The 12,476-nt window shown below is 36.4% G+C and overlaps 2 protein-coding genes across 2 annotated transcripts; one reads left to right on the top strand and one right to left on the bottom strand.

The window, feature by feature from the left end:
* Positions 1-49: 49 nt before the first annotated feature.
* LOC123664302 (40S ribosomal protein S27) lies at positions 50-4,834 on the bottom strand. Its single transcript, XM_045598895.1, has 3 exons — positions 4,674-4,834; positions 4,128-4,347; positions 50-203 (listed from the first exon to the last, which is right to left on the bottom strand). The coding sequence occupies exons 1-3, from the start codon at positions 4,803-4,805 to the stop codon at positions 175-177; spliced, it is 381 nt and encodes a 126-aa protein (XP_045454851.1). The 5' UTR covers positions 4,806-4,834; the 3' UTR covers positions 50-174.
* Positions 4,835-6,559: 1,725 nt separating this feature from the next.
* Positions 6,560-7,584, top strand: LOC123663857 (DNA-directed RNA polymerases I, II, and III subunit RPABC2). Its single transcript, XM_045598502.1, has 2 exons — positions 6,560-6,900; positions 7,199-7,584. The coding sequence occupies exons 1-2, from the start codon at positions 6,690-6,692 to the stop codon at positions 7,384-7,386; spliced, it is 399 nt and encodes a 132-aa protein (XP_045454458.1). The 5' UTR covers positions 6,560-6,689; the 3' UTR covers positions 7,387-7,584.
* Positions 7,585-12,476: the final 4,892 nt, after the last annotated feature.

Raw genomic sequence — 12,476 nt, 5'->3', positions numbered from 1 at the left:
AAATTGCAGAGAAAATTCAATAAATTGTGTTATATAAATAAAAAACAAATTCCCTTTGAAAAAGCCTTTATTTGTAATGCTTTAACAAATCCAATGAATAAGAAAAATATCACTCATTCATGAAATTGGAAATAAAATGCAAATCTTAAATTAGGGCTCTCTCTCCAGGAAAACTTAATGTTGTTTTCTCCTAAACGAACATCCTGAAACAAAGTATATGACATATTAATATACTAGCAAAAACTCTGTAATATAATATATAACTTGGTTCACCTTATGTTAAGTGATTGCCATAGCTTATACTTCTGCAATACCAGAAGCATTGCAAAGCACATTGCCACCTGTGGTGACTTAGATACATTACTGCATGAAAGCAGTATTATTTAGCTGTGATCTTTTTTAAGGTCGAAATACCGCCCCAGGCTTCTCCAGATTTTGAGGAGGATATTACCAGTTATAGTCGTCACAAAATAATAGGCTCGTTTGGACATATGTCATCGGGACGTCAATAGCGAAGTAACCATACAACTCTGTATTCGATACTCACGATAAATAGATTCAAGTTGGTATAAGTATTTGGTCAATTTGATTATGTAAAGTGCATTTGATTAAAATTTTGATCAGAACTTTAACTTAAACTTTAATATTGTAGGTAATTTGAAATAATACAATGGTACAAAAGGTCGATTTGTCTTTATTGTATATTTTTAATTTTTTTTCTATTGATTACACGAATTTTTATCATTATAATGAAACAAAAGTTTCGGATTTTATTGTGGTTTATTAGTCAAATCAAAATTTTATTTACGACTTTGAGCGCCAAGCTCTTTTCTTCAGTAAAGATCACGATAAAAGATTTAATTACGATTAAAATCAAATGAAGCTGGTGAAATTCAGTAATTAATTAGTTAAAGCACTAGTGTTTAAAAAAAAAAAAGACTTAGAACGTAACTGTTTTTAAGATGTTTCATAACAATTAGAAATTGCATGCTACTATGCGTGAAAATAATACTCCCAATATATTCTATCATATTATTTAACGCGCAAAAAAATTTACATATATTTTAAAAACACTGTTATTAATAATTATTTTATAGTTTCTTACAGTTTCGTACCAAGTTACGTTCTAGGGTATTTGTCAATTGTCCAAGCGGGCTTTTTATTTTGTGACGACTATAACCATTAAATAATAATTTGATTAACTAAAATTTTTAAGAAAAAATGAAAATGCACAAAAAATATATAAATAAATAGAGTTATAACTAATTTATTAAATGTTTAAATTTGGAGATTATTATATCCAACTAGCTGTGCCCGTGACTTCGTCCGTATGGAATTTAAAAAAATGTCAGTCAGTTCAGCCTATTGCAGTCCACTGCTATAGGCCTCCCCAAGTTCGCGCCAGACATCCCGGTTTTCCGCAATCCTCATCCAGCCTACACCGGGGTAAAGCTTTAGATTAGGTAAAACCGAATTTCGGGACCGTGGGGGGATGGGGGGGAGAGGGTGGGGAACGCTACCCCTGGTACCACTGTCACACCTCGGAACCCCATGGTTATGGAGATATCCATGGTTAAAGTTTTGAGGTTAGAAGAAGAATTTCGAAAGTTAGAGGAACGCTTGGCTCCGGCGCTACGGGAAGTGCAGCCCTTCCGCCCTTGCGTGCGAAAGCACTCCCTTCGCGCCTCCGCGGCACAAAAAAAACACTCTAGGGGTAGGACAGACCAAGACCACGTGGACAGTGGGGTGCTCCGATTCGGTTTTGGGTATTTTTCGAATTTCTAAACCTATATTCTAGCACGCAATGTTACTAATTTTATTAGAATATTATGTCTGACGCGTTATTTTGTTTAAAAGTGTCGATTTGTCACACAATGCAAACAGTACGAGCTCAAAGGTATTATAATAGCTTTAAATTCTTCTTCTAACCTCAAAACTTTAACCATGGATATCTCCATAACCATGGGGTTTTGAGGTATGACAGTGTTACCTTGTATAGATTCCCCTTCACCCTCCACACCCAAAAACCCCATAATTCGGTTTTTTTTGTACGGAGCATGAGTGAGCGTGCTTTCGCACGCAAGGGCTGCACTTCCCGTAGCGCCGGAGCCAAGCGTTCCTCTAACTTTCGAAATTCTTCTTCTAACCTCAAAACTTTAACCATGGATATCTCCATAACCATGGGGTTCCGAGGTGTGACAGTGGTACCAGGGGTAGCGTTTCCCACCCTCTCCCCCCCCATCCCCCCACGGTCCCGAAATTCGGTTTTACCTAATCTAGATCTTAGCCTACACCGGCAATCTTACGTAGATCGAAGGTCCAACGGGCCGGAGGACGTCCTACACTGCGTTTGCGAAGACGCGGTCTCCACTTCAGGACCCGTCTGCTCCACCGGGCATCAGTCCTGCGACACAGATGACCAGCCCACTGCCACTTCAACTTGCTAATTCTGTGGGCTATGTCGGTTACTTCCGTTCTCTCGCTGATAGTCTCATTTCTAATCCTATCTTTGAGAGAAACCCCAAGCATAGCCCGTTCCATTGCTCGTTGAGCGACTTTAAATTTGTGGACCAGTCCCTTCGTCAATGTCCACGTCTCGACTCCGTATATTAACACAGGCAGGACGCATTGCTCGAAAACTTTTGTAGCTAGGTGTAATTTTGATTGGCAGCCTCCGTAACCCGGTGATTCTTAGCTCCCTCTACCCTACCATTACCGCAGCCGCTGGCGTAGGCGGGAATAGTAAGCCTGCCGGGAACTGAGGGCCCAAACTTTTGACGCGAACTCATAGGGGTTTTTGCCCATAGTCACCAAATGAAAAAAAAAAATGTTGTTCAGTTTACAAAAAAATCTAATATAAAAGTAGCCTAAGTTACCCCTTACTACATCAGATATTTGCCAGTAAATGTCCCTTCAAAATTGGTCGAGCTGTTTCAGAGATTAGCCGGAACAAACAGACAGACAGACAAAACTTGTTAAACATGTTATTTTGGTGAATGTACCGTGTATACATCAGTTCAGCATATTGCAGTCCACTGCTGGACATAGGCCTCCACAAGTTCGTCCAAAAATGGCGTGAACTCATGTGTTTTACCCATAGTCATCACACTGGGCAGACGGGTTGGTGACCGCAGGGCTAGCTTTGTCACACCGAAGACGCTGCTACCCGTTTTCGGCCTGTGTATTTCAAAGCCAGCAGTTGGATGGTTATCCTGCCATCGGTCGACTTTTTAAGTTCCAAGGTGGTTGTGGAACTGTGTACATGTGTAATATTATACATACACTTCAGACAGACGGTAAGAGCACAATTATCTACTCAGCTCCGTCTTTCTAATGGGTTTATATATTTTTTTAATCTAAAGGCTTCCCTTAGGTTTACATAATATTATCAGTGTATTAAAAATTTAATAAAATATTTTTTCAACATTGACACATGACATGCATCCAATAAAACTCACCACTATCACTATAGAATTATATCAGTTACAATACTAGTAAAATGTGAAAATGCAATGGTAATAAAACCAGAAAATACAAGACAACCCCTTTTTGCTAATGGATGATTGGTGTATAATTTTTACTTTGTGATGTCACATTAAGTGAAATTGGTTCCTTAGAAATCTTTATGCACATTTCCCCTCTGTTTTAAAAATACTTTAAATAACAACAATAAACACCTAAACTTTTTAATTCCTCTTCAGTATGACATACTTGCAGTACACTTTATGGCAGTTGCACAACTAATATGTAATGAATCATAATATTTAAGTTTTGCAGTATTGTGCAATTGCATTATATATGATTAACTAAACATTTGAAATTTAAAAAAGAGAAGATTTAGAGAAAATACTGACACAAAAAAATAAAATGTTTCATTATAAACAATTTAAAGGGAAGGTTATTACAATGGTATAATGTAATAAATTATTTGTATTTTACTGAACCACCTTAGAGGGGGCACAAAATTTGGGTTGCCAATAATATTCGAAGTAGGATTTCAATCATACGTCAAATATTTATTTACCAGATAAGAAATATGGAGTTTAAGGCCATTTAAACATATTTTTACTCTATCTAAATATGATAATGTAATTATTATAAAGGTCATATAAACAGTGCCTAATTACCTTCAGTTAATCTGGCACGACCTCCAGTGGGCTGGCAAAGAATTGTTGAACATCCTGCACATACGACGACTCTTTGCGCGTGACTGAATACCGTTGTGATTTTGTAGCAACCTGGGCATTTGACGTCCATGAAGTATGAGTTGGGATGTGGCACTAGTCTTTTGAGCTTGTGCTTCCTCCTCTCCGACGCAGGCGAAGGGTGCAATAAGTCAATTGCGAGCTGAAATGTACCACGTTTAGGTTAGTTTCACATATTCACTACACAAAACTTATATTGAATAAATATATCACATATCTGCACCACGCTGAATGTTAAAAAACAAATTCACAAACACTAATTATTGAGATTAAATTATACAAAGACAGTTTTGTCAGATAATTCAGACGTCAAATAATGCCATGTGTGTATTATGTTTTGAACGTGGGTTTTCGTTTACAGGGTGAAAATTATATCTTCTGGAAAAGGGTTTAACAAATTATAATCTATAGATCACTAAATGATAACGCTAATATATTATGGCGAGTCAAATTTTTGATTATACACACCGGCATGGTTTCAGCTTCGATGCAGAACCGGAAAAAGGAAAGATTGGTTAATAGTTCAACGACAAGACAACAGTAGCCATAAGCAATGAGAAATAGGTTGCGTTCAACGTTGCTGTCATAGTAGTATGTCATAGTATATAGTTCAGTGTTGCAAGATTTATTAAGACTTACTTAATTCATGTTGCTAAACTAATCACACATCTATAGTCACATCTATCTATAGTCTACTAATAAATGGAGTACCGATTTTTTTGTTCATTTATACTGCGAAAACAATTAAACTAATCTGAATAATACTTATACCATGAGATGAAGCGTGTTTCGGAGAAGGTTTTAGTATATTATGTGTTGGTGATTACTTACCGTGTAAAAAATATAGACGGACGGTTCGCAACGCAATAATTAACACCGCACAGTTTCGGCACTTCTACACATATTACACTCAAACACTGAGTTTATTTAATGTGCACGCTAGATAATAGCTATAATCGTCGCCACTGGAAAATCTTTGGACTCCTGGGGATCCTACGGAAGCTTATTTAAAGGAAACTACGTTCATCCATTTACAGCTTTAATCAGAGATGGCTTACAAAAGAAGATTTATCTTACCCTCAAATGACTAATTAATTAAGTATATACTAACTACATCATACACACATAAATGAATTACATGTGATAGAAAAAGAGACAGAATACTATTCTGTCTTCGTTGCACAGCAATCGTCGCCTAATTAAAACCCAGCGATCGTCGTGCCTCTGGAAGCGTGTAAACCAGCGTGTAACTCCATTAAGTCAACGTATCCCCGCCACTGTAGTTGCCCGACCTGTGTACAAGTCTTAGGCCGCGTTCCACCTACGGCCCACAACGCCAACGCCCACGACCGCTGAAATTGCCGTTTCACTAACGCAAAAACGCAGTCTGACTGACTGAGTGACTGACGGAAAACGCAAAAACGCCGTGGACGTTGTGGGTGAATTTTATAAGTGGAACGCTGATGGAATTTGGGCGAATTGGGCGCTGTCAGGTATCAGCTGTGTGCTAGCAATATGGCGGCATGGTGAAAGTATCCAGCTGTGGAAGTTGTCAGTGAATATTTCGCATGGGTTGGAGTTATACTTAATTCAACATGGATTGAAAGGAATTGATCGTTGCGTTTTTGCTGAATTGAATGATAGATAAGATTCACAATTTGACATTAACAGTTGGTTTTTTAAAATTCTCGTCACGTTTTGATGAAAGCCAACTTTGACCCACCTATATTTTGTGGGCAAAGTAGGCGCGATGCGGTCGTGAACAGTGACGTCATCTATGACGTCTAGCATCCGCTCGCGACCAGGCTTGCCAGAAAGTTATGATTCAAGTCGCCCCATCTATGATCGAAAGTCGCAAAATATTCTTAGCAGTCGCCCAATGAAAGTTTGAATATACACTAGGATCTGTCTGTCAGTTTTTTATGACAGTCTATCATAACAGACTCGAAATTAAAAATTATTTATTTAAAATATTATTAACTTACACGATGTCCCAAGATACAAAAGATAAAATAAAAGATACAGATAAAATATATTGACTCAATTTCAAAATTAAAGGAAGCTTATTGGGACATTAAAAAAAAAACAATATTTTTGTAACGGTTTTTGTACTTTTAACTTGTTGCTAACGCTGAGGATTAAAAAGAGCCTAATTTGCGACTTGTCGCCCAAACTTAAAAAAAGCAGCGTATCCATTAAAAAAATCGCCCAATTCGCGACAAATCGCCCCATCTGGCAGCCCTGCTCGCGACGACTGCGGGCCTTAGGTGGAACGATAGAATGGGTGCCGCGATCGTTGCGGACGATTAGTCGAACGCGGCCTTAGTGACATTTGGTGACATTGACATATTTAAGTCATAGGTTGTATAAGGGTTGTTTGTTAAGTGGTTTGCATAGAGAAAAGTGGTTTGCTTTCTGAAGTTGTACATGTGCATGTCGCTTCTGGAACAAAATAATTTTAAGAGAGTTTATTACAAGTGAGAAATGGCTGATGAAGAGTATGACGGTGAGGATGCGGGTGCAGATTACGACGATATTGTCGAGGAAGACAATAACATCGAAGAAGTCGAAGAACAAGAGGAAGACGGTTACAACGTGCAATGTTTAGCACCTGGGCAAGCCGGGGGAGGAGTAGAAAAATCTAAGCGTATAACTACACGGTACATGACAAAATATGAAAGAGCTAGAGTCTTAGGTAAGCTACTGCATTACACGGGTCTGTTAAATAACTAGTTAACCCGACAGTCTTTACTGTTGAAGTTGAAGTAAACGTTTTTTAGTATTTTTCGTTTCGTTGCGCAATTTTTCTAATTCTAATTTCGTAAACACTACAAAGTAGTAGAAATCATTGGAAAACAAATTTGCATAATGTTCTAGTCATTTTTGACTTTTGCGCTTAGCAATATTTACCTCAGGAACAATGCATTTATTTTATATAGAAGATTGATTGCAACTTCAAATTAATATTTAATAAACTCTTTTCATATTTCAAGGTACGAGAGCTTTGCAAATAGCAATGTGCGCACCTGTAATGGTAGAATTGGAGGGAGAAACGGATCCACTTCAAATAGCTATGAAGGAACTGAAGCAACGTAAAATTCCAATCATCATTCGTAGATATCTTCCAGACCATTCATATGAGGACTGGAGCATAGATGAATTAATTATTATTGATCATTAGTCTTAAATAATGTTTTAATTATAAGTGTTTTGTGAAGTATGTTAAATTAAACTTTATTTGATGTCAGAGAAAATAACTTTGTATGCAGTTTCAAATATCATCAGATGTGGGCACATCTACATTTTTTAAGTCTCATATGTAAATATTTGTAACTGTAAGATGTATTAAGATTAATTATTTTTTCAATAAACAGTTAAATTTATTGGTTTATCTTTTTAACCGACTTCCAAAAAAGGAGGAGGTTCTCAATTCGACATTTTTTTTTTTTATATGTATGTTACATCGGAACTTTTGACCGGGTGGACCGATTTCGACAATTTTTTTTTAATCGAAAGGTCATGTGTGTCCATTGATCCCATTTAAATTTATTTGAGATCTAAAAACTACTTTTCGAGTTATATCTAATAATGCGTTTTTACTTGACACTTTTTTCGTCGACCTACGTTGTATTATACCGCATTACTTTCTACTGGATGTACCGATTTTGATAATTCTTTTTTTTGTTGGAAAAGGGAAATACCCCTTGTTTGGTAACATGATAAGGAAACCAGGATCTGATGATGGGATCCCAGAGAAATCGAGGGAAACTCTCGAAAATCCGCAATAACTTTTTACTGGGTGTACCGATTTTAATAATTATATTGAGATGATATAAATTATATCGAGATCTGATAATTACTTTTTAAGTAATCTTTGATAACGCGTAGTTACTTGACTATTTTTTCGTCGATCTACGTTGTATTACTCGTCGATGTAATTGAAGTCGGTTTTTGTTTCGTTTGCGAGCAAAGACAATTATTTAAAGTCATTAAATTAGAATATTTGTCTTACATGTATTGTATGTACAGTATCCAGTCATAAATAATGCACTTCGACCTTTGGAAAGAGATGATCAGCTAATTTCAACTTCATAGAGCTTTGTCTCTGACCCATGCACATTACCCGTGTGGCATATCACTGTCAATATTTAATATGATAGATCTAAAAGTGTAAAATCGTTCTCTCCAGACCTCTTATAAATATACTATGTAGTTGTTACAGATGCTTTTGACGTTATTAATAAAACCGTTAACAGCATTTGCAAATGTATGTAACTTGAACATGCTACACAGACTACGACACTCGTTCACTGGTTGCAACAGATGAATACAGTTTAAAATACTATTATAGAAATGAAAAATTCAACAGTGCTAAGTAATCGAAGAGCAATCCATTGAGTTATTGGAGAGTCACTAGAAGTGGAATATCGAAGAAATTTTTTTCCTTCACTAAAATAATAAAGACAGAGTATTTTCATGTGCTTCTTTAAACAGGCTAATTTCAGAAGTCAATGCTGTTTTGATTTAAAGTAATTCCTTTTAAATTAGAAAGAACGAAACATCGAAATTTGAATCTTTAAAGAGAGCAGCAGTAACAAAAAAGTAATAAAATAAAGTAAAATCGCTCTTTGAGAGGGGCTCAAGGCTCATTATTGTTTTACAAGAATAAGAAAAAAGCAAAGTTAATTTGTATCTAATCGCTTTTCAGTATTTATTTTTAAATTTCTCGATATTTACAAAGTATAATTGTAAGTGGCGGATTTACCAGTAGTAGTCTCTTGACTCGATTATTTTTACTATTATTATACAACTAGGTCAGCAAACAAGCGTACGGCTCACCTGATAGTAAGCTAATACTGTAGCTTATAGACGCCTGCAACACAAGTATCGCAACCGTTTTGCCGACCCTACCTCCAATCCCCTAGGAGCTCTGGTCACCTTACTGACAGTATAATTTAGTTATGATCTTATGTACAGCAGGATATTTCCTGCTGTGCTCTAAATCTGTTCTATATTTTATGCAGTTATGGAATGGACGGGCTAAAAAAAGGTCAAGCAAAATAATCGCAACTTGGCCGCATTTCGGGTAGTTGTGATCACAATATTTTTGAGGCCTGGGTCCGCGGCTGGCTACTTCTACTAGGAAATAGAGTATGGAGTTTCAGAGGTCACTGGGGGAGGTAAAGATTCAATAGCCTACTGGCGGCAAATTTGTAAATCCGCCACTGATCATTGTTAGTCTTAGCGGCCTGAAATCTACACAACTACGAAAAATCATTCAGAGTAAAAGCAGAATACATATTCTTGATACCCAGACTGCACATATATCTTTTCTAAATACAAATATCCACTCAGAGCGGGAATTAAACACGCACTATTATAATACGCCAATGCTCAGATAGAATTAATATTATTTCTTTCTTAGTCGTACACTCTTGTAAGAGTGGTCGTGGTTGCGCTGACGAGGTACATGGTGGGGTTCTCGGTGGGTTGGTAGCATTTGCGAGGGTTGGTCTTCTGGGGATAATAATATTTTCTTAATATTTAATAGAAAGTTGAAGAATGTTTTTAGGATATTCCTTGTATACCTAGCAATACTTAACACTTATGCTATTATTTATACGATTGTAGTGATTGTAATTACTTTTGCTGATAAACCATAATTAAACATTATTTTAACCGACTTATAAGATTCTACTATCGAATTGATTTTTCTTTTATTTTGGGAACAAACGGAACTTTAAATAATATAGATACCTACATAATAGGATTTGTTTGATTTGAAATTCTATTATGAACCTATACCTTGAATGCCCTCAATCATTACCGATTTGGCACCCGGTTTTAAGTTTGTAAATAGCTAACGGTTATATAAATGACATAAGAATAAGGGGTATGTCATAGTGCACTCAAATGCATGAGGGCGATCAAAGTAATTTTAAGAATGGCAGCTTGAAATATCTGAGCGGGTGGTTACTACTCGTGCCAACTGATATTGTATTTTGATGATCGTTATTTGTCATTGTCGAACTTGCTTCTAACTCCAATCTTTCACGATTATGTAAAGATACAGTATAATATAGATACATCTACATAAGTAGGTACCTATATGGGTTATATCCTCATATACCACACTACGTATAATAAAACTACTTATAATAAATCCAATTAAATACCGAACAATAAACTTTTACTTATATTTATAATTTTTGTTAGATTTGAATAAAACTTGTTGGAGTAAAAGAAAACTCTATTCATCATAATCATTTGTGCACGTCATTCGCGAATTTGTAGCTATAAAATTACAACTCATTTTTATTAAAGCGCACCTTTTTTACTTACTAACACATATACACGGTTAACACACGGGATAACACAGGTCCATTACCACCTTGGAACTTAAAAAACCCGACCCATGGCGAACTAAACATCCAACTGCTGGCTTTGAAATATACAGGCCGAAGACGGAAAGCAGCGTCTTCAGTGCGACAAAGCCAGCTGTACGGTCACCAACCCGCCTGCCCAGCGTGGTGACTATGGGCAACACACATGAGTTCACGGCATTTTTGGCGCAAACATGTGGAGGCCTATGTCCAGCAGTAAACTGCGATAGGCTGAAGTGATGATGATGAGTGATGACAATTTACAAGCTAATAAGCTGCGGCGCAACATACGTTAATGTTCATCTTCCTATATCTAAAAACTATGCACCAAAATAATATACTATTAAAAGTACCTAAAGAGTATTTTCAGAAAATGGTCTTAATGATGATGAAATAAATTTTATAAGGTTTAATCGCTGGTTGGCGGACATATTACCTACTATATATGAGTAACGATCGCTATCAGGTGTATATGATAACAACCGGGACCGACAGCTTAACGTGCTCTCCGATGCACAGTGGAGAGACCCACAAGGACTAATAACCAGACCGGAATTAAATATTTGTATAAACACAAATTTCCACTCCGAGCGGGAATCGAACCCGCGACCATCGGTGTTTAGGCGCCGCCGACACGGCACACGCACCATTACACCATAGACCTACAGGACCTACAAAAAAGTATATTTATGTTGTACTGTATTGTTATTACAATACACAGTATGAAAAGTGATCGTTCTAGAGGTTAGTTTATACAAATCTGTATATAATTTCCCACTTTACCTCTTCATTACGTTAGAATAGATTTATATGTGTGTACTATACTATTACGAGTACTCTGACAGGCAGGTTAGGAGACTTAGTAAATAAAAAAAACTTACTTAACCACGAACGGACTAGACATCTTCTGGTCATAATATATCAGTATGAAGTTATAAACTGAGGACATAGAAACTACTTAGTCTAAAATGAACGTGTTCTTTGACGATGTGTTTATCCTTTAATAAGTACTTAAGTTTCAATAAAAATCCCCAGCTCAGTTGCGTAGCGTGGGGGGGGGGATCTGAGAAGGGCATGCCGCCGGGCGGCACATGAAAGGGGACGGCAAAATCACCAAGATTATTTTAATACCCAAAAAAGAAATATTCAAATCGCAGCTACAATGTGAAACAAATAAAAAATACAGTAGAATTAAGAACTTCCTCTTTTTTTGAAGTCAGTTATTGAACCTAATGAACATTGTGCTTGCAATGAAATAATTTATGTTTTTCGCAATTTTTATACCAAATTTCAAGTTCTGAGTTCACTGTAGGTTACGATTATCCTGTGAGTGTCAAAATTTGCAGCAGAAACGGCTGTATTTTTTTATTGCGTTGCCTTAGAAGTTTGATTTTTTCACAACTCCAAGAGACAGTAGACCTGACTAATTTATATATGAATTTCAGCTTGATACCTTCAAGCCTTCCAGAGAAAAAGCGTCTTGACAGATAGACGGACAACAAAGTGATCCTATAAGGGTTCCGTTTTTTCTTTTTGAGGTACGGAACCCTAAAAATAAATAAATTGGCAGAGGCGGCAAATTTTCGGTGGGCCCTGGGCGGCAGAAAACCATGCTATGTTAGCTTAGTTTTCTTTTAGGTAGGTACTAATCATATTTATAATCTTTGTAGTATTTTCACTCATATGATTACTATAAAATGTATGCATTAAATATTTTACGGTTTATCAATCTTTGTAAAGGAAGTAAGATAGGCTTAGGTTACACCGATTTTTTTATAAACATTTTTGAATTTTTTTTTTTTTTTTCTAAATAGCGCTATTCCTGTTATTAATAAAATTCTGTACCTAGTGTACTTGAGTCACAATGGTTATTTTTTAAATTATATTT

Source organism: Melitaea cinxia, chromosome 21 (assembly GCF_905220565.1).
Source record: "Melitaea cinxia chromosome 21, ilMelCinx1.1, whole genome shotgun sequence".
NCBI lineage: Eukaryota > Metazoa > Arthropoda > Insecta > Lepidoptera > Nymphalidae > Melitaea > Melitaea cinxia.
This window is presented reverse-complemented; position numbering and strand designations above follow the sequence as displayed.